This window comes from Megalobrama amblycephala, linkage group LG13 (genome assembly GCF_018812025.1).
Source record: "Megalobrama amblycephala isolate DHTTF-2021 linkage group LG13, ASM1881202v1, whole genome shotgun sequence".
In the NCBI taxonomy this organism is placed as follows: Eukaryota; Metazoa; Chordata; class Actinopteri; order Cypriniformes; family Xenocyprididae; genus Megalobrama; species Megalobrama amblycephala.
Window position 1 is genome coordinate 24,866,598 of NC_063056.1, and position 26,164 is coordinate 24,892,761.

General features: G+C 36.6%; 2 protein-coding genes across 17 annotated transcripts; both read left to right on the forward strand.

The window, feature by feature from the left end:
* Positions 1-1,177: 1,177 nt before the first annotated feature.
* dync1i1 (dynein, cytoplasmic 1, intermediate chain 1) lies at positions 1,178-16,160 on the forward strand. Of its 13 annotated transcripts, none has more exons than XR_007178979.1 (18): positions 1,178-1,346; positions 2,097-2,220; positions 2,295-2,409; positions 4,046-4,187; positions 4,773-4,778; positions 5,042-5,101; positions 7,209-7,324; positions 7,478-7,564; positions 7,655-7,817; positions 8,075-8,174; positions 8,275-8,400; positions 8,821-8,967; positions 10,674-10,787; positions 10,884-11,017; positions 11,234-11,378; positions 11,498-11,610; positions 13,528-13,653; positions 13,837-16,160. XR_007178979.1 is itself a non-coding variant. In XM_048152536.1 (18 exons), the coding sequence occupies exons 2-18, from the start codon at positions 2,113-2,115 to the stop codon at positions 13,948-13,950; spliced, it is 1,941 nt and encodes a 646-aa protein (XP_048008493.1). In that variant the 5' UTR covers positions 1,181-1,346; positions 2,097-2,112; the 3' UTR covers positions 13,951-16,160. The 13 variants fall into 13 exon arrangements, 11 of the variants coding, with proteins under 11 accessions (XP_048008493.1, XP_048008495.1, XP_048008502.1 ...); XR_007178980.1 differs by having other exon boundaries at positions 13,840-13,973; XM_048152536.1 differs by having other exon boundaries at positions 1,181-1,346; positions 11,470-11,610; positions 13,840-16,160.
* On the forward strand, positions 14,733-25,902 carry LOC125243146 (zinc finger protein ZFAT-like). 4 transcript variants are annotated; one of them, XM_048152531.1, is made up of 16 exons: positions 14,733-14,868; positions 17,648-17,809; positions 18,076-18,339; positions 18,422-18,598; positions 18,679-18,832; positions 19,795-21,101; positions 21,184-21,416; positions 21,494-21,578; positions 21,656-21,805; positions 21,890-22,063; positions 22,280-22,368; positions 22,452-22,590; positions 22,721-22,845; positions 24,041-24,161; positions 24,242-24,390; positions 25,248-25,902. In XM_048152531.1, exons 1-16 carry the CDS (start codon positions 14,859-14,861, stop codon positions 25,476-25,478), a joined length of 3,570 nt encoding a protein of 1,189 aa, XP_048008488.1. In that variant the 5' UTR covers positions 14,733-14,858; the 3' UTR covers positions 25,479-25,902. The 4 variants fall into 4 exon arrangements, with proteins under 4 accessions (XP_048008488.1, XP_048008487.1, XP_048008490.1 ...); XM_048152530.1 differs by lacking the exon at positions 14,733-14,868 and adding an exon at positions 16,310-16,647; XM_048152533.1 differs by lacking the exon at positions 14,733-14,868 and adding an exon at positions 16,666-16,944.
* The last annotated feature ends 262 nt before the right edge of the window (positions 25,903-26,164 follow it).

Genomic DNA, 26,164 nt, shown 5'->3' on the forward strand with positions numbered 1-26,164 from the left:
CCAAAAATGAAAATTCTGTCATTTATTACTTAACCTCATGTCGTTCCACACCCGTAAAACCTTCATTAATCTTCAGAACACAAATTAAGATATTTTAGTTGAAATCCGATGGCTCCGTGAGGCCTCCATAGGGAGCAATGACACTTCCTCTTTCAAGATCCATAAAGGTACTAAAAACATTTAAATCTGTTCATGTGAGTACAGTGGTTCAATATTAATATTATTAAGCGACGAGAATATTTTTGGTGCGCCAAAAAAAATTAAAAAAAATAACGACTTGAATGATGGCCGATTTCAAAACACTACTTCAGGAAGATTCTGAGAATCTGAATCAGTGTGTCGAATCATGATTCAGATCGCGTGTCAAACTGCCAACGGCTGAAATCATGTGACTTTGGCGCTCCGAACAGCAGATTCGATACACTGATTAATTTGTGCTCCGATGCTTCCTGAAGCAGTGTTTTTAAATCGGCCATCACTAAATAAGTCGTTATTTTGTTTTTTTTTGGCGCTCCAAAAATATTCTCGTCGCTTTATAATATTAATATTGAACCACTGTACTCGCATGCACCGATTTAAATGTTTTAGCACCTTTATGGATCTTGAGAGAGGAAGTGTCATTGCTCCCTATGAAGGCCTCACGGAGCCATCGGATTTCAACTAAAATATCTTAATTTGTGTTCCGAAGATTAATGAAGGTATAATAAATGACAGAATTTTCATTTTTGGGTGAACTAACCCTTTAACAAGATTGCATTTATTTGGCAAAACAGCACAGTTGTGGAAATTATATAATATCAATATTCTTTTTGGGATTCTTTGATAAGTAAAAAGTTGAAAAGAACTTTTATTTGAACTAAAAGTCTTTTACAACATTATAAACGTCTTTTGATGTTTTTAGTGCATCCTTACTGAAAAAAACAACAACGCTACTTTACTGAAAATCTTCGGCTATGTTTCAAAAACTAATACTCCAACAAGACTGGATTTTTTAAATTATATATATATATAATTATATATAATTTATTTTTATTTATTTATTTATTTATTTTTAGACATTCAAACATTGTCTAGGTAACGTTATAGGACCTAGGTAGGCAGCAGCAGCTCACTGAGTTTTAGAAAAGCCAACATCTTTCAGACGACGAAGCGCTGCCCGCTGTTGCTGGGAGGCGTTTGTGACGTATAGGCATTGAGCACTTCCGGCTTTGGGTGCTGATGAGAATGAAGTGACCTGGTGATGCTTTGTGTTTTCATTTAGCTGTTGATGTTCATGTGTAGATTTAGCCTCTTATTTCAGCATTTACACGAGAGCGCGCCCTGGTTGAATCGACATAAACAAGACGGTATAGTTAAACTATTACATTTAAATATAATTTAGCCTAAGAGTCTTTGTTGCGGACCGCATTCAGTGCATTGATGCTTTCATTCATTGAAATGCAACGACAACCGTTTGTGAATGAACAGGATTGTGTATTTACTTTAATTCGCTGTTACGTGTCTTCTTTTATCATTCTTGTCAGTCAATTGCCTTTATGAACCAGATTCACGTCATTTTTCTTTGCTGAATATTAGGTTAGTAGCCTATGCAATGTATTATAATTCATCCACGTCGATCTTTATTATTTCTGTGTACAGGAGGTTCACCAAAGAGATTTTTTAATTGTATTTTAGATTCCAGTTTGTATTTATTTGCTCAACTGATCATTTATTGCAGTTGTATTGTTGCATAGTGTGCTTTAAAATAAATCCTACATTTCTCAATGTATTCTGTATTCATTTAGTTGTAGTCACAGTATTTTAGCTTGGACTGTGACTGTGTCCATTAGAGTAATGGCCTTACACAGGCTGATCATATCTGTATATGACCAAACGAAACCGGATGTATAACTTCATCCACTGAAATTAAGCCAAATGCAAAATGTAGACAAAGAAAAGACTTTCACAATATTTTAAAGCCAAAGCACATTCTCTGGATAGCCTGTAATGTGTTCCACTTCATGGAAAGTTTGTGTGACATTGATGAATTTTGAAGTATGACAGCATTCATGCATGAGTACTAAAATTAAAATGAAAACTGTTCATACTATACATAGATTGAACAACACGAAGATGGCTGATAGAAGTGACCTGAAAGCTGAGCTTGAGCGCAAAAAGCAGCGCTTAGCCCAGATTCGAGAGGAGAAGAAAAGAAAGGAGGAAGAGAGAAAGAAGAAAGAGGTAAGTGCTGTTTTTGATGGATATAATTGCCATTTATCATTTCATCACCTGCGAATATTTGTTCTGTGCTGCAGTCTGAGATGCTTCAGAGGACTGAGAACGTGTCAGAAGACTCGGACCTAGACAGAAAGAGAAGAGAGACAGAGGCTCTCCTGCAGAGCATTGGGATTTCACCAGAACCACCTTTAGGTATATGATACAGAACATACAGCTGTCTGTGCATGTACATAATGTGTGTGAGATACATCTTTGTCATGGCACCTGCTTGAACGAAATGATAAAAGGAATCATCAGGAGTCTTTACAAAAGAATATTTTTTTATATATCTCACTCAGGAAGCTTTAGAGCTATATCCTATAGGGCTTCCCCCTACCCTTGTGAAAAAGAAGTACACTACTAGCATACTGTACTTTTGAAAAGAGTTATTAGTTATTGAAATAATAAACATGGGAAATGTTTGAGTGCAAACTGAATGTAATGTTTTCAGACTCTGAATTGCATGTTAATTGCATGCAATCAAATACAAATATATTATAGTTATAATTTATATTAAATGCAGTTAGCAGAATGTTAGAGATTTTTTTACCCACTTAAGTATGACTTTATTACTTTTATATGTAATTTCATAATTCTGTTGTCTTTGAAATATGTTTAAAATGTACTGCCAAGCATGTATTGTAATCAAAATCTAGTTTATTGTAATTTTTATTGAAACTTGTATGGCATGAATTTAAATATATGTGTAATTACGCATTTGTAATCAGTGTTGGAAATGGTCAAGATTCACTGGGGGGACTATAGTTTCGGACATATTTTATATTTTTAAACCATAGATGCAGAAAATCACACTCTATTTATATATGAAATTTGCATAGCATTTGGAGGCTATAACGTGAATAAAAGATGGAAAACCTCTACATTTTGAACTGGAACTCTGAGTCCCCCCATTTCCAGCCCTGTTTGTAATGATGAGGTTGCAATTTAGTACATGTCAAATATATTAACTTTAAAATAAAAATAAAATAACACACCATAGTTAAATTTATATTCAAGTACTTTACTTATGCTTTAGTATGTTAGTCAACACATCAAAATAAGTGTACTTTAAAGCATAAGTGTACTTTCATGTGTACGTGAGTGTGTAAAAAAGCAATAAGGAAAGTGTACTTTAAGTACATATAAGTGACCTTTTATTTTATTAATGTTATCTGCAAGTACAGTTTTTTTTTAAATTGTACTTTTATTTGTAGTACACTACAAGTGTACATTCAATACAATTAAGCACACTTCTTTCTTTCAAGGGTATGGTTCATTTTGGACTGATTTTTGCTGTTTTATAGATAAAGGGCATGTCGCTTTGGCCTGTATTTGAGTCCTACCATTTTTTTTATCTACTGAGCAGGAATGGCTTGCGTTCTCATTAGAATTTTTGCTAGATGTAAATTTATTGCTAAGTTAGGTAAAGAATTCATCCCCAAAACAATTATTACTTTTATTATATGAATATGAAGAAGTTACCTCTATTTAATAATCAGTTTATTAAACTCCTGTCTTTTACACTGTGGCTGTACTTAAACTAGACTTCACTGTGACAAATTTTATAAATAGATTTATAAGATGATATTCCATGTACAATTGTAATCATCATAATTCTGAAGATAAGATGATTAATACTATCAAAATTCTAACATTTTAGAGAAAAGTGAAATTCGCTTGACAATCTCTCCTGTTGTTTTTCCTTTTGGATTTTTTTCTCTTTGATTTGACCATTTCAATCCATTCTGTTCATTTTGATTTGCCTGTGTCTGCCACTGCTGGCCATCAGTGCAGCCACTGCAGCTTTTAACATGGGATACCTGTTATTTTCATTATTTAGTCCCAACCCCTATGTCTCCCTCTTCGCAATCAGTGAGCCCGCCCAGTGAAACTGGAAGTCAAGAGTCCATAGATGGAGGGACGGTGGGAAGGTATGAAATCTGCATGATTGTACATCAGACTATATCTCAGCTTTTAAACCATTTTGAAATACTTACAATACAAATCCAAGTTTTCCAGAAAATTTTTTAACAATTTATTTTGATTTCATTATAGTAACCATTTAAAAGCCAGTTATTTCATTTTGCATGTCATGTGTTTTTCTCATACAGTATAAGTGGCTTATTATAAATATCATATATTTAATTAATTTCATATTTCATATTTCCTTGGCATCAAAAGCTTTGAAAATTGCTATTTTAAAGGATGTTGTGAGCTTTAAGGGTGATCGCAGTTTAATTTATATATCTATAATTTGCTCATACATTCTTATCAAGATGGTTGATTTAGAGAAATTATATATTTTATGAAGAAATGAAAAATTATTTGAACAACATTTGATTTGATTAATTTCAGGGAAGTTTTGCATTATTTCTTAGGTCAAAATATTTTGCCTATTTATTTTTTTATATTTTTATTTTATTTTAATTTATTTATTATATTTTTTATTTTAGTATTTCCCTTAAGACTAAGTCTGATGTTTTTCCTTTTCCCTATATCTTTGATGGGGACATCAGATATCGGTAAGGAGAAGTGTTGATGTTGTCATTGTTAGATCCTGGCATTTGTTGATGCATCACCCATCAGTGGATGTGGTTCTGTTGTAGCTTTTCAAGAGTATGGTGCCAAAGTCTATATGTGATTTCATTTCAAGAGACAGTGTGTTATCTCATGTAATCATGCATGAAAGAGGGTTATGCACTGCTGGTGAAGCTGCAGAACCTAATCATGCATGCTCTTGGTCTCATCCCTCCTAACCATTGATGTATTCTTCTGATCTCTCTAGGACGTTGCAATGGGACACCGACCCCTCAGCTCTTCAGCTTCTTGCAGATTCTGTTCATGGGTGAGACTGCCACCTCAAATATGAGGAAACACTCAGTTTCAACAGAGAAATTTAGAATAAAAGCCTAAAGGTGCAGTCACATTTACCATTGCGAGGCAAAATTTTGAAAAAAGTTCACCACACACATTTTGCTCATGTTTAAGCTGTTCATGCGAATTTGCCGCACTGTCCAACAGAAAGCTGCTTGGTTTAAAAATGGCTTCTCTGTGAGCAGTGCTTCATACATCACCACACTATTGACAATTTTTTATTTTTTTTTTGCATGCAAAATTGCATTAATGTGACCGCACCTTAATGGGTTAGTTCACCCAAAAATGAATTTCTGTCATTAAGTACTCACCCTCATGTTGTTCCACATGCGTAAGACCTTCGTTCATCTTCGGAACACAAATTAAGATATTTTTGATGAAATCCGAGAGGTTTCTGAACCACACATAGGCAGCAACGTCATTGCACCTTTCAGGGCCCAGAAAGGTAGTAAAGACATTGTTAAAATTATTCATGTGACTACAGTGGTTCGACCTTAATGTTATGAAACAAGAATACTTTTTGTGCGCAAAAAACAAAACAAAAATAATGACTTTACTCAACAATTTCTTCTCTTCCCTGTCATTCTGCTATGCTGTTTATATTGTACAGACAGTGCAGAGCTTCCATGTTCTACACCAAAACTAGGGCTGGACGATTATGGCCTAAAATCAAAACCTCGATTAATTGAACATTTTACCTCGATTGCGATTAATGAACGATTATTTTATTTCTGATTTTTTTTTTTTTTTGCCCTCATAGTTCACTGACAAGGTTTGTACTGTAAATAGCCTATGATTGACTATTAAGGTGGGATATTTTTTTTCCTGTTGAAAGAGTGATCTGACATCATAGCTCACTATCAGCAGTTATTTTATCTATGGTTTGTAACATTTCTTACAGGTTTCTGCTCGTTGTAAATCAGATAAAGATAAATTAGCACAGTACCAGTAGTGATTGCGTGTGTGAATTAGTCATACCGTCTCTCTATTAATTGTGAAGCTGTGGGTTGTAAATAGTTCCTTCAAAAGTAGAAAAAATAGATGCTATAACTTTTGAGTTTCTAAGCTATTTTAGTGATAAATCACAGGATAGCGCTGACAACAAGTTTCTGCGTTCCTCTGTGTGCGCGCGATCTTCACGTTTTGCGCAGCTGTTTGTATGAGTGTTCGTGCCACATGCAGCTGCGCGAGCGCGGCATAGATATATGTATATATCGCGGTAGCTCGATATAATAATACACATCCGATCGTCTAATCGCTCGCATGTCCAAACCATAAAACAAATACAACTGACAATGTTTAGTCAAGACGCAAGGCTCACCGCTCGCGCGCCATCACTATGTGTTGAACCGGCGTTCACCTCCGTGTTTTGCTTTTATGCCACTGACTGGACTGGGCGGAGTCACGTGGCTACACACGCAGTTATGTTTTTAAGGGGGAAGTATTAACAGGATTAAAAAACCGAAATAACCGACATGGGAAAATTACGTCGGTTAGAGGTTCTGAATTTCGGTTTCGATTACTTTTCGATTAATCGTCCTGCCCTAACCAGAACGCCGACTCATTATTGGCCGGCTCCTGTGTCAGCATCACACACATGCGTTGTGCTGCTCACATGTACAGCGTTGGCCAATACTGAGCCGGCATTCTGACGTAGAACAGAAGAAATTGTTGAATAAAGTTGTTCGTTTTTTTGTTGTTGTTTTTTTTTTGTGCACAAAAAGTATACTTGTTATTTCATAACATTAAGGTTGAACCACTGTAGTCACATGGACTGTTTTAACAATGTCTTTACTAGCTTTCTGGGCCTTAAAAGGTGCAATGACGTTGCTGCCTATGTTTGGTTCAAAAACCTCTTGGATTTAATCAAAAATATCTTAATTTGTGTTCCAAAAACAAAGGTCTTAAGGGTTTGGAACGACATGAAGGAGAGTAATTAATGACAGAAATTTCATTTTTGGGTGAACTAACCCTTTAAGACTTTAGTAGGATTAAGTAACTGATGCTTTCACGTAGTCCAAGCTAAAAAAACAAAACAAAAAACATTAAAATGTTCTCATTTCGGCTTGATTTCTCAGCTGCAAGATGCATAGGCTTGGAGCATCAAAAATTGTTCAGATTGATTTCATGCCAAAAGAACTGGTGACATACTCCAAAGAGACACAGACCCCTGTCACATCTGATCAGCCTGAGGGTAAGTAAAGAGCTGTTTTTATTTCTGTATTATAATTAAGATGGATACATTCCATACATATGAAACTGAATATAATGGCTTTGCCCACAAAACAAATGCCATTACACTCATCTCACCTATTACAGTGTTCCCAAAAATGTCTGTTTTCCACAGAGGAGGAGGATGAGGAGCTGTCAGTGCCAAAATCTGAGCCGGTGTCACAGCAGCTAGAGGAGGACAAGCCTCAGGAGGCCGAAGAAGGCAAGAACAAAAAAAAAAAAGAAAAATGAAACTAATACATGTATACGAAGTGTAACATCATACAGAGCTGTGTGAATATGTGTGTTTTAGTTCATCCTAGAGAACTCACCAATGAGGAGAAAGAGCAGATTGTTCATTCAGAGGATTTCCTGTTTTTCTTCGACCGAAGCATCCGTGTAGTGGAGCGAGTGCTGGCCGAGGACACGGACATTTTCTTTGACTACAGTGGGCGAGATATGGAGGACAAAGAAGGGTCAGAGCAGAGGCTTATATCACAGTCAAACATACACAGATTCCCACATGAATACAGAAAAGTTATTCATTAGATGGTACCAGAAGGGTCTGTTTAACCTAATGTAGGATGATGGTGGTTTAATGGTTTGAAATCAGGTTTAATGAGGTGACCCAGAAACTCAAGTGTTGCACTCAACTTCAAGTGACTCCTGGGAAACTTACTGTAAATTGCTTTGGATGATTGTACCAGAATGCAAAAGTTTGTTTTGTTCTCAGGGACATGCAAGCTGGATCAAACTTGTCTTTTAATCGACATTTCTATGATGAGCATTGGTCTAAACATCGAGTCGTCACTTCCCTGGATTGGTCACCACAGGTGCTTTATTAATAAGAACTTTAAAATTGCATTAATATAAGCAATGACTAATGCAAATGTGTTAGTAACAAATATAACACTCTTAATATACTTTTTGCAGTATCCTGAATTGCTAGTGGCCTCGTACAACACTAATGAGGATGCGCCTCATGAGCCAGATGGAGTTGTGCTGGTCTGGAATATGAAGTTTAAGAGGACGACCCCTGAATACATATTCCACTGTCAGGTTTGAAGTCCCATTGCTCCCAATTAAAAACCTTGAATACCTGGATGTTGTTCCTTTCGGCTTCATTTCAATATACTTTAATAGCATTTTTTATTATACATTGAGTATGCGTGTGAGTAATCAACTTTTAATGAGAAGCCTGAATCTAAATTGAATTTATATTATTAAAAAACACTAACAATAGAGCTCAACTTTCAGATGTTGTCTGCGTCATTAATGCACATCGTTCTGTGTTTGCGCTGATGTCACTGATAAATGAGCTCTTATTGTTCAGTTTATTGCCTGTATGCTCCCTTTGTTCAAATCAACCTTGATGGTGGGCGAGCTGACGTCCTCTATGCCAAAACATTAAACGTAGCAAAGGAAATTTAAAATTGGCACAAGTAATTACTAATGCATTTTATGGCTTTCCCCCTGTAGTCCTCAGTGATGTCAGTTGGCTTTGCTCAGTTTCATCCCAACCTGGTGATCGGAGGCACTTACTCAGGACAGATAGCACTGTGGGACAATCGAAGTCACAGGAGGACCCCAGTGCAAAGGACACCCCTGTCTGCAACTGCACACACTGTAAGAGCACCAATTACAGATAAAATGTTTAAAAATAGAAATATATATTTACACTAACTTTCAAAAGTTTGGTGTCGATAAGAAGTCTCTTATGCCATCAAAGCTGCATTTATTTGATCAAATATACAATAAAAAAATAAGAAGCACGGAGGGGAGGGGGAGGAGGAGGAGGGAGGGTCTAGCTAGCCTCTGTTTTGTTTAACAACACTTCGAAAGTCAACAGGAAGTTACTCCGCCCAGGATCGCTTAGAGCACCTTTAACTATTATCAATGTTGAAAACAGTTGTGCTGCTTAAAGGGTTATTTCACCCAAAAATGAAAATTCTGTTATTAATTACTCAACCTCATGTCGTTCCACACCCGTAAGACCTTCATTCATCTTCAGAACACAAATTAAGATATTTTTGATGAAATCCAAGAGGTATATGATTCGTTCATAGCAATTTAACTGAAACTTTCAAGGTCCAGAAAAGTACTAGACATTGTTAAACAGCTGACGTCACTGCAGTGGTTCAACCTTAATATTATGAATAGACTCGAATACTTTTTGTGCTCAAAAACAAAACAAAAATTATGACTTTATTCAACAATCTTGCTGCAGTAAGCACAGCACATAACACCGGCGCGTTATTGGCCAAAGCTGCACATGTGAGCAGCACGACTCATGCGTGTGATGCTGATGCAGGAGCCGGCCAATAATGAGTCGGCGTTCTGACGTATAACATTGAAGCGCTGGATGTAAACAATGTATGAGAATGACACAGAAATGAAGATATTGTTGAAGAAAGTTGTTATTTTTGTTTTGTTTTTGAGCACAAAAAATATTCTCGTCGCTTCATAAAATTAAGGTTGAACCACTGCAGTCACGTTGACTGTTTTAACGATGTCTTTAGTACCTTTCTGGACCTTGAAAGTGTTGATTATATTGCTGTCTATGGACGAGTCATATACTCTGATTTCATCAAAAATATCTTAATTTGTGTTACGAAGATGAACGAAGGTCTTAAGGGTTTGGAACTACATGAGTGAGTAATTAATAACAGAATTTTTTTTTTTGGGTGAACTAACCTTTTAATATTTTTGTGGAAACTGTGATACATTTTTTCAGAATAGAAAAAGAACAGCATTTATTTAAAATAAAAATATTTTGTAACATTCAAAATGTCTTTATCATCACTTTAGATTAATTTAATCCATACTTGCTCAAAAAAATCTTAGCTACCCCAAAGTAGTGTATTTAAATATATATATATATATATATATATATATATTATATTATATTATATACAGATAATGTCATATAATAGTTATAGTATAATACTGTAATATAATACGATATATAATATGATATGCCTTCTGTGTGCTGAAAAACAGGTTACATGTAACCTAATTCATTGTGATGGTGGTTTAATGGTTAATAAGCTGGGAAAGAAAAAAAAAGTTTGCCAGGTCAATGAGGTGACCCAGAAAGAGAGTCGTACTCAACCCAAAGATTTTCCTGAGAGACTTTCTATTATTGTAAATTGCAAAATGCATCGGATGTGAGGTTTTTTCTTTTTTCATTATGTGGCTAAACAATCCCTTATTTGTTTTAGGAAAATATCCTTATCATTTCCTCCCCTTAAAATAATATAGATGTCAAAACTGTCACATATATTATGGATTTTATTACTTATTCAATGTGTTATCTTACCAATTTATTGCAGCATCCTGTATACTGTGTGAATGTGGTCGGAACACAAAATGCCAACAACCTGATCACAGTATCCACAGATGGCAAGATGTGCTCCTGGAGTCTGGACATGCTCTCACAGCCTCAGGTGTCCAGATATAACTCATTTAGACAGATTGAATTATTGTCATTTGAGATTTGACTGATGTAGAACAATGCATTACATGTCTGTTGTTACTCACAGGAGAGTATGGAGCTGATCTATAACAAGTCAAAGCCTGTGGCAGTCACTTGCATGGCCTTCCCTGCAAGTGACGTGAATAACTATGTGGTAGGAAGTGAAGAGGGCACCGTTTACACAGCATCCCGCCATGGGAGGTCAGTGGTTCCCGTAACAGAACATATTATACACCTGCACACTTTTTATGCTTGGATGGCCTAATCCAAGTGTTGTCTTGCCTTACCTTCTGCTTCAGTAACAGAATTTTCATATTTGGGTCAACTGTTCTTTTAATAATATCTGTGAATATTAAAAACACTTTATGAAAAGCAACTTTACTGTTACCTTGAACTTGTTTAACTTGTCCCATGCAGTAAGGCTGGTATTGGTGAAATGTTCGATGGGCATCAGGGACCTGTGACTGGAATCAGCTGCCATAACTCTGTGGGCCCAGTTGACTTCTCACATCTCTTTACTACTTCCTCATTTGACTGGACAGTGAAACTGTGGTCAACCAAAGTAAGAGTTGTTTTGGAACTTCTTGTGTTGCTCTATATGTATTTCGGTCATTTAGCATTATATAAATATAACTATTTTATCTCTCTGACAGCATAACAAGCACCTCTATTCTTTTGAAGACAATGCAGACTATGTGTATGATGTCATGTGGTCTCCAGTGCATCCAGCGCTCTTTGCTACAGTCGATGGGAACGGTCGCCTGGACCTCTGGAATCTCAACAACTACACAGAGGTCAGGCCACCGCAGCTCATCATTATATGACATTATTTACTCAGACATTCTGTCTTCTGTATTGTTAAGAACAGTCATTATATACGTTTATTAATATTAGGGTAAGAGGACCCCCTACTTGGGGAAAGAACCCCAAGGGTAAACCCGGAGTAAACTTTTCCCAGATGTCATCTGAATTTTTTTTTTGTTGTATCATTAATGTAAAAATGTTTGGTTGTTTTAACTCAAATTTGGGTCAAATATGGACAAACCTAGACGTTGGGTTACATTTTTTTTTAAACATTTCTCTCATAATGAGATTTTCCCCTCTTTCAGGGTTGGATTTTTGTAGATTTTTTTAAATAAAAGATCAAAAGTATTAACGATGCAGATTTATTTTCACAGCCTTCTTTGGTCACATTTACCAAGGATATGAATAATTTTGAGCACAAATTTATATATATATATATATATATATATATATATATATATATATATATATATATATATATATATAATTATTATTATTATTACAATTTAAAATAATTATTTTCTATTTTAATACATTTTCTATTTTTTATTTATTCCTGTGATGGCAAAGCTGAATTTTGAATTTACAGTTGTGCTGCTTAATGTTTTTGTAAATTGATACTTTTTTTTTTAGGATGATGATGAATACAAAGGTCAAAAGAACAGAATTATTATTTGAAATAGTATTTTTTTGTAACAATGTAAGTCTTAATGTCACTTTTGAATACAAGTATTCAATTAAAAAAAACAAGTCATACTGACCACAAACTTTTGAATAAGTCACGGCTAAAGGGCGTTGTTAGGCATGACGCAAAGCCGTGACTTACAGCACTAGCCTTGAGTACCTTATTGTTTTTATAAAAGTTACCACACAATACAAATATTAAAGCAAAGAATATGTAACAATGCAACTTTCAAGATGTAAACTTTAACTAAAGCCTTCCTTCCGCTGGAAAAAATAGTCCCTGACCTTGAACAGCAACAGAAGTTACATTATTACACCATTAGATGGCGGCAAAGACTGTCTTTATGAGTGTGTCAGTCAGTAGCAAAGACTTTTACATTGAAAGACTGAATTGTTGTGAACACGGAACAAGACACAACTGACAAATGCTTTGACTAGCGCTGTCAGTCACGGGAAAAACTTTTAACTGTTAAAAGGACAAGATAATACATCGGACATTTAAACAGATTTTTTTATTATGAACATAGGACTGACCTGAAGCAAAATGCTAAATCTGAATGCAGGTGATAAACTCGCTCACTCGATCTCTTTCTCACAATACTCTTCATAATACAGTAAGCTTCAATGAACAATATCAACTGAGAACAAACAGTTTACGTTGCTAAGAGTGTTGTGTAGTGATACACAGAACCGTTGGATGAGGCGGTCATAGCCGTGTTTTATCGTGAATAAAACACAGCTATTGACCAATCAGAATCAAGGACAGGAACTAACCATTTTATAAAATTCTATAAATTATATACGGGCTGATTTTCACTTCAAAAAACAATTTTAAATGAATTACTACAAATCCTCCATCAGCAAATAGACATAAAACCTTGTAATATCCAACATAAAATATGAAAATATGAAAAAAAATTATAATAATTTAACCTCTAAACACTTTAGCTGGAATAAATCTAATAAATGTTCACGTGAACATAAAAAGTCAACATTAATAAGAGCATAACCATTCAATAAATGTGTTAAAATGAGATTTAGTGGCATCTATTGTCAAGAACAAAAATAAAGGTGATGTGTGAAGGAGGGCATTTTACCTCATCATATCTGCATGCAAATTGCCATTACCTTAAATTTGTCTGCTTGAACTAAATTAGATGAATCATGTTTCCACACAATGTTATTATATTTACATTCCAAAACAAGTTTTCTGTGTGTACCAGGTGCCATCGGCAAGTGTGACCGTGGAGGGAGGATGTGCCCTGAACCAGGTCAGATGGGCATCAGGGGGCAGAGAGGTGGCAGTGGGTGATTCAGAGGGCCGTGTTTGGATCTATGATGTGGGAGAGGTATAATAACACCTACATCATGACTACATGAACAAGTCATTCTCTAATATTTGGATGAATTAGAAAGATTTGCACTTACAGTCAAATACACAAACAGATCAAACAATGTGCAAATTTCAACAGTTACTAATTCTGTTCTACCGGTAAGATGTGATGCAGAAGTTGGTTGTATCTCTATTTTAGCAGTTGGCCGTGCCACATATAGACGACTGGAGCAAATTTGCCCGTACGCTCATGGAGATTCGTGCAAACCGAGGGGATGGAGAGGAAGAAGGTGCGTTGGAGCTGCCTGCCTGAGACAGACACAAATACATTCAGTGAGAAACAAGTAAAGATACGCTGAAACAGATGCTTGATGTAAATGAGTGAATCACGCATCCACGCTGCTGTGATCGCAGGTTTTTTTATTTTGCCTACAAAAGTCTATTTATAGCATGGGTGTTAATTAGCAATAACTCCTGTTCCAGTGCTAATAGTTAATTCCAGAACACACACAGGTGAATGAGCTTGAGCTAATGTATATCTATGGCTTGCAGTGACTATAATAGGAGTGAGCCTGTGATCGTACTGTATCAAAACCGAATGATAACTTATTTTACAAATGTGAAAGTGCAGGGTCATGTTGAGATACATGGAAGAATGTATTGACCATTATGTAAAAATGTATTGTAGCAAACCTTATGAATGTGACTTTCTTTGACCTTTAACGTTGTATGTGTGTATAATTGAATACCAACTGGAGCATAAAAGCAACTGTAAAGTGTGAACTTACAATAAAAGTTGTGTTTTAATCTTCATTTGAGCAGTTATTTGTCCAAAATGTGGGGTTATTATGTGTGATAAAAAGTTTTTATATTATTCCACGATGTTTTCGTGGCATTAAACCTTTAATCTTTGATCACAATGACAACAGATTCCTTGTCATCCATGGTTTTTTTTCCTCCATCATCAGCAACTTTCATGGACGCACACGGCCGCACGTAGAAGGCGGGATTCTGTTACCATGACAATTACGTCAATATTAGTGTCGGGTAACTAAAGGTCAAACTAAAGACAAGCCAGAGACGGAAGGAAACAGGCTCGGAATGGCGGAGACTAAAGGTTTTTTGCAGCAAAAGCCGGAGGAAATCACAGTAATAAACTGTGGTTTAATCGCGTTATCGCTTGAACGGCGGTGCTTTGTCTAATTTGAACAGGATACCCATATGTTACGAGGTACTGCTGCGGCGGGAAGGACAGTCCATGCTAGTTTTGTCTGTAAATTGGAGCAAAGCTTAGAGCATAGCTACCGTTAGTTAGCCGTGCTGTGTTGTTCCGTTTCGAAGCAGAATGACTTTTGCTAACTATCAGTGCTGTATTATACACAAGCAAAACGCCTGGATGGCTCTAGGTCGCTTTTGCGAGGGTAAAATGCAGTGCAGCTATGGCTTGACTGCTTGCTTCCTCTTCACCCAACTTGGTAGCTGGTAGCAACACAGGCTTACTTGGTGCAAGTTCTTCTTATTATAACAACTCTTTTCGTGCGGTATATTGTAGTGGAGACTGTCTTCAAATTCACAGATTTTCTTATTCACAAGCAGAGAAACAAGGTTGAACCAATGTCAGTCTACAAATACGAGTGTTTTTAATACGATTTTGTTTGGTTCAAACTCGGGTCGTATATGGCTGTTATTTATGCTGATGCTCATATGTAGAGACCGCACTGCACTTCCAGTTGTTGTTTTTGTCGATAACAACTTATTTTAATGATTGAAAATTTACCGATATCGACTCAGCACATTTTTTGTGATTGTTTTAATCAAATATCTGTGATTAGAGACCGTGACAGTGTTCGAATCTGCAAGGTCTTCATCCTCATCGCGGTCCCTTTGTCATTGACGTGAAGGAGAGAGGACCTTTAACTTTCAACTCGGCTTTTGCTGTATTTTTATTTCTCATGAGGACTGTAGAGGGCAGTAAACTCACCACATACATTTTCATGGTTTTCCTAGGTTGATATAATTTGCATTCGGATGAATTATATTTATTTGCATTACGCTGTTTGATATGCTTTTAGCTGGTTGTTCATGCCTGTAAACATCCCCGACTGGAAGCTGTGCTATACTTGAACAAAAAGCTTTCAGTTGGATGTTTGCTGCCATCCTCCAGTTCTTTCGTCTTTATTGATATGTGTGTAATTAAACAATACTGCTTCCTAAATGTTACATAACAACAATTATGTGTACATGTTAATTTTTAAATGAGTTGACAGATGTGCCATCTGGATCTGTTTGTGTTTTCTGTAGTAATATTCCAGTGTAGTCGTTGTAAACATCCTACACTCAGCTGTATTCTGCAAAAGAGGCTGGGGGGAGGGTGTTTGCTGTGACTGACTGGAGCACCTCTGTGATTTTTGTGAAGCTGAAAGGAGACAAGAAAGAATGATAAAAGTAAAAACATCTACTTTGTTAATCCCTCTGTTGTACGTATAAATATAATAATACCCCAAATAAACGCATTTAATTCTGTTTCGTGTTTTTTTTTTCTTTTGTTATTATAGCTGTTATTGTTAATTAATAATATTAATTAGTTGTTATCACTGATCTGTGTTTGCTATACACAATGGTATTCACTGTCCTTTACAGTGCTGGCGTCTCATTTTCATTCAGGTTGAAGTAATATATTCATTTTTAAATGTCTGAAAGTCGTATTACTGATTACAAGAACACAGTAGTGACTTTAACCTCTAAGTAAGAGCATCGGGTGATTTCACATGAACTCCAGGCAGCAGGTGGCGCGCGCTTCTTCACGGATAGCCTTTTTATTTTTTGCTAGAAGACGAAGATCCATCCGCCATATTTGTTATCGCAGATTCGACAGAAACCTCTGCAGAAGTAATTTAAGTATAATGACTACATTTAAATTGCAATCTAGTAATAAAAACAAAGGTCAAAATCATTTTCGCGCAGTTTCTACCCTTTACTGATTTAAGAAGAATGGATCCAGTGCAAGCAGGTAAGCAAAAACATCATTATTACGCTAACTGCGCTGCGAGGAAACGGCTCCTTCCGATGATTCGCTAAGGAAACAAATAAATTAGGTAAAACTAGTTGTTTAAACCAGCAAAAAACTTTTGCTAAAGAATGCTTTATATGGAAATTAAGTTTTAAGTCTGCTGTTTACCGTTCGTTGTTGAAATAACACAATTTCCAACTCTCTGGACTTAAACGTCATCTTATTTGATGAAAACTAGTACCACTGTCTGAGAGAAAAACACGAAACTGGTCTCGTGTTTACAAAAATCATATGGCAGTGAGTGTTATTGGATTCCTTTTGGAAAAATTCTGGGCTTTAATAATGTAATTAAACACTGTACGACTCTTGAAAATAAGTCTTTATATGCAGTTTTGTAGCGGGTACATCAAATGTTTTGTTACGTGACATTTATTTCATCTTGTGAAAGATGACTATTGCAGATATTTGAACAACACTGTAATGACCTTATACTAAACTGTAAATACTAATAAACCATTATTAATATCAGTGTTCATGGATAAATTCCTGATTTGAAAGAGTATAAAAATCAACATATTTAGACGCTCTTATTTTGAAAGGGCGCCCTGATGCTCGTGCATTATTACCCCAGTCAATTCTGTGAGGAAAGGTTGTCTAAAACTCCATAATTTCAAAACAAAATTATTAATATTTGGGAATTAGGGTGAAGACACATAATAAGAAATGGGAAATAAATATTATTAGATATTACATATTAATTATTAGAGCCTTATATAATTTCGATAAACTACTTTTGCAAGGATACATTATAAATCTTAGTACTGTGGAAAAAGCTTTGTGCGAGAGTTTATAACTTAATTGTAAAATAACTTGGTACATTTCTGATACTGTTTTTACAAATATAGAGTTACAAAAATACATCAAAAATGATAATTTCATGCATCTAAGATTCTTTAATAAACAGAATGAAGAATTCAACCTGCTGTTTTTGTATTCACAGATGGTGCATCAGTTTTCATGTGCAAAATATGCAACTTGTTCTCTCCCAGTAAACCATTGCTGCTGTCTCATGTTATTGAGACTCACTCCAATGAAGGAGGTGATCCTGATACTTTCATTATAGCACTCAAGCCATTAACAACTCAGGAACCACAGAGTTCAGGTACGCAGATTTGAACACAAAAATCATAGGTGCTGGAAACCTGCATTGGGCAATATTAGAGCCAAACACTGCAAATTAGGCCATTAGAGAAAGGCAATTGCAACTTTAAGTTGGTTCAAGCTTGAAATTGCAATTTAGGCTGATTTAATTTTAAAGTTTGTTTCATAATTTGTTCACGATTGTAGTATCTTATGTGATGTGAAAAGAAAGTTATCATTAAAGCTTTGGAAGACAAGAATGGCTTTTTTTTATTTTTTATCTTGCAGATGTTGTTGTCAAAAGAAAGCGTGGAAGACCAAAAGGTTCCACTAAGAAAGTCCAAACAGAAAATGTCCAGAAAAAAACATCCAGTCAGCAGGAGAAAGAGTCCACTGACATTCAACCAGGAACAGTAGCTGAAGAGCAGAGTGAGGATGGGAGTGATCTGGAGTGCAAGAAATGCAATCGCATGTTCAGCAACAGGCGGCAAATTTCCAAACACATTTGTTTTGTAGGACTAAAAGAGGCGGCTGATGAAGAAGAGTATAATGGTACAAATTTATGTTAAAAATGTTAGAACTCATTGTACAGTCTGAAATGCCACATGTTTTACATGTCAACTTTATTGACTAGGTCATAATACTGATGCAAATAGAATCAGTGATGGAGAGGAAGACAAAGAGCGGACACCAAAGAAAGCTCGAGCGATGCGGACAGATAAGGTGTCCAGTGCAAAGGACCCTGAATCAGCAAGCGGCAACAAAAACCCTATTATTAGTGTGGTCCTTACTAGTCACGAGGCCATGCCTGGTGAGATGTACATGTGATGTCAAGTGTTTTAATAGTTGAGGGAAACATTTCAACTAACTATAAGCTTGGGTTTATTGCAGGTGCCTCTAAGATAGTTCCTATTGAAGCAGCTCCGGCTGAACCGTCCACCCAGACCGATGAAGCTGCAGGTTCCCAAGAGGCAGCAATGAAAAGGGGATATCAGGAATATGCTATTCAGCAAGCTGCATATGAAGCGCCCCTCAAATCAAACAGGCTTGTATTTCTTTCTTTTTTTTTCTTTTCAAATTTAAAAAGTTAAAGGGTTAGTTCACCCAAAAATGAAAATTATGTCATTAATTACTCACCCTCATGTTGTTCCAAACCGTAAGACCTTTGTTCACCTTCAAAACACAAATTAAGATGAAGATGAAATCCGTGAGCTTTCTGGCCTCCGATAGATGGTAATTACCACTTTCAAGGCCCAGAAAGGTAGTAAAGACATTGTTAAAATAGTCTATGCGATTACAGTGATTCAACCTTAATGTTATGAAGCGATGAGAATACTTTTTGTGCACAAAAAAAAAAGACTTTATTCAACAATTTCTTCTCTTCCATGTCAGTCTTCTACGCTCCCAGGTTCTACGTAAGAATGGCGGCTCATTATTGGCCGGCTCCTGCGTCAGCATCACACGCATGCGTCGTGCTGCTCACGTGTATATTGCCGGCCAGTACTGAGCCGGCGTACGGACATAGAAACCGGGAGGGATGCACTGTTTACATTACGTCAACAGCATAAAAGACTGACAATTGTTGAAGCTCCAAAGGACAAAATATTAATATAGTAATTATACTGTTATTGCATTATTTAGAAGCAACTAAACATCATCTCGCCATCATGTGACATGTGAAAATGTCAGAAAATTTTAAAACGATGTTTTCCAGGCCTAGAGAAGTCTTGGAAATGAACAAAATCCATAAAAGTCATGAAAATTTCTAGAGTAAATATACATTTTTGTATTTATGTAATTGCTAGAAATTACTGTTTATTTATGTAATTATTTACTTATTTAATCTACATTTTTAAAATCCCTAACCAGTAATCATAACCAACCGAAGAAGTTATGGAAAACTCATGGAAAAAGAAGCAAGTTCCTGTAGAAAAGTTGTTGCATTTATATTGATCTTGTGGAATTATTTGGTACATTGATATTAACAAATCACATCTGTCGACACAGGTTAGGACAGACGCAGCTTAAAATCTTCACCTGTGAATACTGCAATAAAGTCTTCAAGTTCAAACATTCACTGCAGGCCCACTTAAGAATCCACACCAATGAGAAACCATTCAAGTGCACGCAGTGTGACTATGCCAGCGCTATAAAGGCCAATCTTAGTGTTCATATGCGGAAACACACCGGGGAGAAATTCAGCTGTGACCTCTGCTCGTTTAATTGCCTCAGTAAAGGCCACCTCAAAGTGCACGTGGAGCGAGTGCACAAAAAGATCAAGCAGCACTGCCGATTCTGCAAAAAGAAATACTCGGATGTGAAGAACCTTCTTAAACACATCCGAGAGACTCATGACATGAACGACAAGAAAGTACAGGACTCCTACGAAGAGTACAGCCTCCAGACCAGGGAAGGCAAGAGACAGCTTCTGTACAACTGCCAAATATGCGACCGCAAGTTTAAAAACGAGCTTGAGCGTGACCGTCACATGATGGTCCATGGCAACAAAAGACCCTTCGGCTGTGAGTTATGCGATCACGGCTCGACAAAGTTCCAAGCCTTGCAAGCCCACATACGAAAGCATCCTTTCATCTACGTGTGTGCCATTTGCCAGGAAAAATTCGTCAGCTCTGTGCGACTGAGGTCTCATCTCCGAGAGTTCCACCCGGAATCGGATGAGCCCTCTGGTTTTGCAGACTCCATCAACTCAAGCTTTTGCCTACTGAAACCAGGTGATGACATTCAGAAGGACATGTTGAATCAGGATGAGCTTAAGATCACAGAAGAGCTGTCGCAGCTCAACGCCCAAGAGCTGTTAACCACAGAAATTAGTTGCATGGCTCAAGAGGACCTTCAAACTCAATGCTCTGATAATATAGTGGTCGAGTCAGATCTTCTCGTACAAAACTCACAAGACGGAAATACCATTACGAATAGTATAAACGAGACTGACACATCTGCCGTAGCACAAACACAAGAGACGGTCTGTGAAGATGTGATAAATACGCAAAGTCTTCAAGATGATCGACCTAAAATGGAACACCGTGAGACGGAAGAGCAGAATCCTGCTCAAGAAATCGCAACTTTGGCACCCGAAAAAGCACAAATGCACTCCGAGCAGGAAACGTTTCCTCAAACCGAGGAAGAGGCGATTGTTCAACAACCTAACACAGATGAGGACTTGCTCAGTTCAGAGCAAGAAGAAATATCTGCTTTCAAGCAGATTGTAGAGCAGATGCAAAAACGACAGCTTAACATGGAAATGTTTGAACGCATACGGAAAGTGTACGGAGACCTTGAATGTGAATACTGCGGTATGAACATCTAATCTCACACTTTTTTTTAAATAACATCTCCAACCCTAGACTATAACTCGCTGTAATGTTTCCTCAACAGGTAAGCTTTTCTGGTATCAGGTGCACTACAATACACATGTGCGAACGCACACAAAAGAGCACCTCCATTACTGTTCTCAGTGCAGTTATTCCTCCATCACTAAAAACTGCCTGAAGCGCCATGTCATCCAGAGACATTCTGACATCCTGCTGAAATGTCCCTCTGAAGGATGCCAGTATTGTACTCCTGACAAATACAAGCTTCAGGCTCATCTCAAAACTCATTCAGACATAGTGAGTGCTGGCAATCTGTTTATTCTTGAGATGTTGGTGAAATGGCTTCTTCATCAAGTCTGATTTCTCCTCTTCAGGTCAAAAGAAGTTTCACATGTCCAGTATGTCAAGAGTCTGTTCCTGAGGACAAAGTTAGAGCTCATATCAAAAGCAACCATCCAGGTAAGCACAAATCAAACCCTCTGGAATATCGCACAAGATCTCTGAAAAACATTAATGGATGTGCTGTGACTATATAGATGTGTCGTTGAACTACATCTCGGAAGCGTTGGGAATACGTGTACATGTGAAAGGAGTGATCGGGAAACGAGCTTCCAAATGCCCGTACTGTGACTGTTTCTTCACAAGGAATGGGGCAGATCTTCAGCAGCACATATGGGCTCATGAGGGTGGGTTTTATCTCTTTTTCTTAATGTATTATTGTTGAACTTATGTGGTTAAATGTACTGATTGTGTTCTGATTGCGTCTCTAGGATTGAAACCGTACAAATGTTCACAATGTGAATATGCCTCAAGAAGTAAAAGCAACCTCAAAGCTCACATGAACAGACACAGTACTGAGAAAACGCATCTTTGTGACCTCTGTGGAAAGAAGTTCAAGTCTAAATGCACTCTGAAAAGTCATAAGGTCATGCACACAGCAGACGGTGAGACTCTTGCTTTGTGTTTAAGACTGCAGTGTTATATGTACTTGTGTATTTTGTTAAAGTCAACAAAGCCTCCATAATCTGACGTATTTCCGAGTGAGCTTGGACGGGATTATCAAAGTCTGCAAAAGAGGGGCCATGAAAAATGTACAAAATGTATTGTGACCGTAACAAACAAATAAAAATTGCATGGTAATTTTTTTTTCTATTTTGTAGGAAAACAGTTCAGATGCACTGAGTGTGACTTCACTGCTGCACTGAGGCCGCATCTCCTTCGTCACATGGAGCAACATGCGTCTTTCAAAGTAACACCACAATTTCTATTTCTTTTTTATGTTGTCATGTATCCTACAATCATCACCAAAGCACAGTGTTTTGCCTTTCACAGCCTTTCCGTTGTGCGCACTGCCACTACTCATGCAACATTTCAGGCTCGCTGAAAAGACACTATAACAAGAAACATCCCAATGCGCAGTACATCAATGCTGGAACAGGGACGTCCACTTCTGAAACTGTCACAGAGCAAGGTAAGTCCTTCCTCACCAGAATGAAACGAGCCTTAACTACCTAAGATATGCATTGTTGCTTATTATTAGACATGCAATATTGCCTCAAACAGTTCCAGTAATTAAAAAGTGTGTGTGTGTATGTTATCAGGTGGAGTCAAATGTCCTGTTTGCAATTATGTTTATGGCACTAAATGGGAAATGAACAGACACCTGAAGAGCAAACATGGCCTCAAAGTGGTGGAGACTGACAGTCTGGGTCTGAATCAGTGGGAGGTGAGTCTCCATTACAATTACATGACATGGTAAATTTAGTAAAGTGAAGTCATATTTATTAATAAAATGCATAAACAACAACAGAATTCCCGCAGTGCTCTACAATAATATTTAATAATAAATAAAATACTCATATTAAAGTTCACCCCCCCCCCCAAAAAAAAAACATTTTGTCATCATGTTGTTCCAAATACCCAAATTAACCCAAATTAAGTTATTTTTAATGAAACCTGAGAGGTTGCTGTCCCTCCATTAAAAGTCTAGGCAACCAAAATTTAGAAGATACAAAAAGGTTATAAAGGCGTTGTAAATTGAATCCATATGAATTGAGCAATTTAATCCAAGACTTGTGAATATATATACAATCACTTTAAATGATGGGCAGATTTAAATTAGGCTTTTATTTACAATCTAAACCATGATTGACACGCATACATAGAGAACTAAAGGCCTAAATTAAATCTGTTTATCATATAAAACATATATCTTCAGAAGACTTGGATTAAATCAATGGAGGGACAGAAAAAAGATATTTTCATTAAAAATATAATAATTTGTGTGAAGATTAAAGTCTTATGGGTGTGGGACTACATTTCGGTGAGTAAATGATGGTCATTAATAACATATTTAAAAGTTTAGCAAAAAAAAAAAAGAGGCAAAATATTGAAGCCACTTAATTTCTTTGAATCAGACATTCATAATAAATTTTCTTACTGATAACTTGGTGAATGATTGTTAAATTGCTTTAAAGGGTTAGTTTACCCCAAAATGAAAATTCTGTCTATTTTTGATGACAGAATGCTGTCAGATTTCCTTCCATAGACTGCCTTTGCAACTGAAACTTTTATGTTTCAACAAGTTAATAAAGAGATCGTAAAACTTATCTAAATGAATTGAGCGGTTTAGTCCCAATTTTCTTTTTATGATGAACAGATTTAATTTAGGTTTTAATTTTACTCTCATATAAACTTTGATCAGTGAACATAAGCAGAAGCTCAACCTAACCTGAATGACACACAAGAACAAACCCCTCCTGGAAGCTCAAACATGCTGCAAAACACACGAGAATGAACCTCATTGGTTACTCAGCACGTTTGAGCTTCCAGAAGAGGTTTGTTTTTGTGCGTTATTCAGGTTGAGCTTCTGCTTATGTTCACTGTTCGTTGGTTCTGATCTTATTGGTGTGTTCATTCAGGTGGTGGAGTCAGTAGAGGAGCCAGCCATGCAGTACCTTCACATAGCTGAGACTGAGGATCCACAAGGAACTGAGACTGCTGTATCCGCTCTTCAGGACCTGCGCTTTAATACACAAAATGGTCAGAAACAATTGCTTAGTTTCTGGAACAATTTTTAAATTTCTTTAAAGTTCCTATCCAAACTCAACTTTTGTGTTCAGGTGTTGTGTCTGCGGCAGCAGGTGACAGACTAGACCCGGCATCTGTCAACATCCTGCAGCAGATCATTGAACTGGGCTCAGAGAATCATGATGCCACTGTGGCTTCTGTGGTTGCCATGGCTCCCGGTACAGTTACCGTTGTAGAGCAGGTATGTTTATAATGCACGTTCATGTACTGACTGACCTCTCTACTTCTGGAGAGCTGCTGTTGTGTATTGCAAGCGTTTTCCCAAACTATATCTAATGTGATTTATTGAGATCACAATATATCATCTTTCAATTTGAGATCACAAATATATCACTCTCTGCCATATGATAATTGATTATTGCTTAAGATTATTGTCTTGGTAAGTTTATCATCTTTATGAACACAGTAATGCCACTACCCTATAACAATATGATAGACATGTGTTATGCAATATACATACACACACATATATATATATATATATATATATATATATATATATATATATATAGTAAGAATTTAAAGGGGTCAAAACATATGTAACCGCTCAAAAGTAGGAAGGAAGGAAGGATGTTGATCAAAAGTTTGGCCCCATATTTTCAATGTTAGTGTGCTTTTCCCCCCAGAGGTTTATAATATATATAAAAAATAAAAAAAATCAACCTAAACTGTCATTTTCTCTTTGACCCTTAGAATTAAACAGTCTAATATTTGGTCCAATATTTTTAATGGTGAAATGTGCCACATAAACCTTTAAAGTCAGACTGCAATGTTCAGGGCCCTTGTTAAAAATAAACTTCAGCTGCTTGTTTCTAACATTGGATTTAATTAATCACCCAGTATGAATCATTGGTGTGTGTGAAGATGGACAGTCATGTGTTGACGTCAGGCATTTTCAATATGGACTTTGATCTCATAAAGTTATGGCATGTTTTCAGTCTCTAGTAGATTTTCTCAATATCTAAGATGAAAGAAAATTGGTCTTCTTCATGAAAATGATATATAATTTAATAATAATTTTCTTTCCCATCGCCCTAGATGGAGGAGGAGGAGCCGCAGACCAATCATGCCATGATGATCCAGGATGCACTTCAGCAGGCCACAGTGGGCCTGGCAGAAGAGCACCATCTAGTGGTGTCTTCAGATGACATGGAGGGCATCAAAACTGTTACAGTGTACACCCAGGGTGAAGACGCATCCCAGTTCATAGTCTACGTTCAGGAAGCAGTTCAGGAGGCTGTGCAAACTGAGGAGACCACCACAGTATAGAGAATATAAAGACTCTGCATAGAGAGTAGCTGCCTAGCTCAAATGCTCCGAAGTGTTTTTCTTCCGCTTTGTTAGTTACTCCAGACTTGAACAGACTATTGCAGCCTTACCTATAGTTTATAGGGACCTATCTTGCACAATTGTAAATAATCTGAAATGAACTGTAGAAATGAATAGTCATAGACCTGTGCTGCAAAAAATAGGTGATATTTTTCCTGACTGGGAGTAAAAAGGTCTTTAGTCTCTAAAAATCACAGTAGATAAACTGTTACACGTGAAGCAGAAGCTGTTCTAGAAATTATTTTTTTCTCTGTACTGTCATTGTCTGGAAGAGTTACTGTGTGACTCTGGCCTTCTCCACACTTTTTATATAAGACTCCCATACAGTGTATGGCTATCATTATAGTAAACTTGAGTTACTTAATGCGTGCTGTTGAGTGTATTATTGACACTTCATTGAATCATTTCAAAACTATGATTTTGCCATTAAATAAAACTCACTTGTGTACCAATACAGCATCACTTACACTAAAAACATAAATGTTGTGAAATATTATTACAATTTAAAATGAGTTTTCTATTTTATTATATATAAAAATGTAATTTATTCCTGAGATGACAAAGCTGAATTTTCAGCATCATTACTCCAGTCTTCAGTGTCACATGATCATTCAGAAATCATTCTA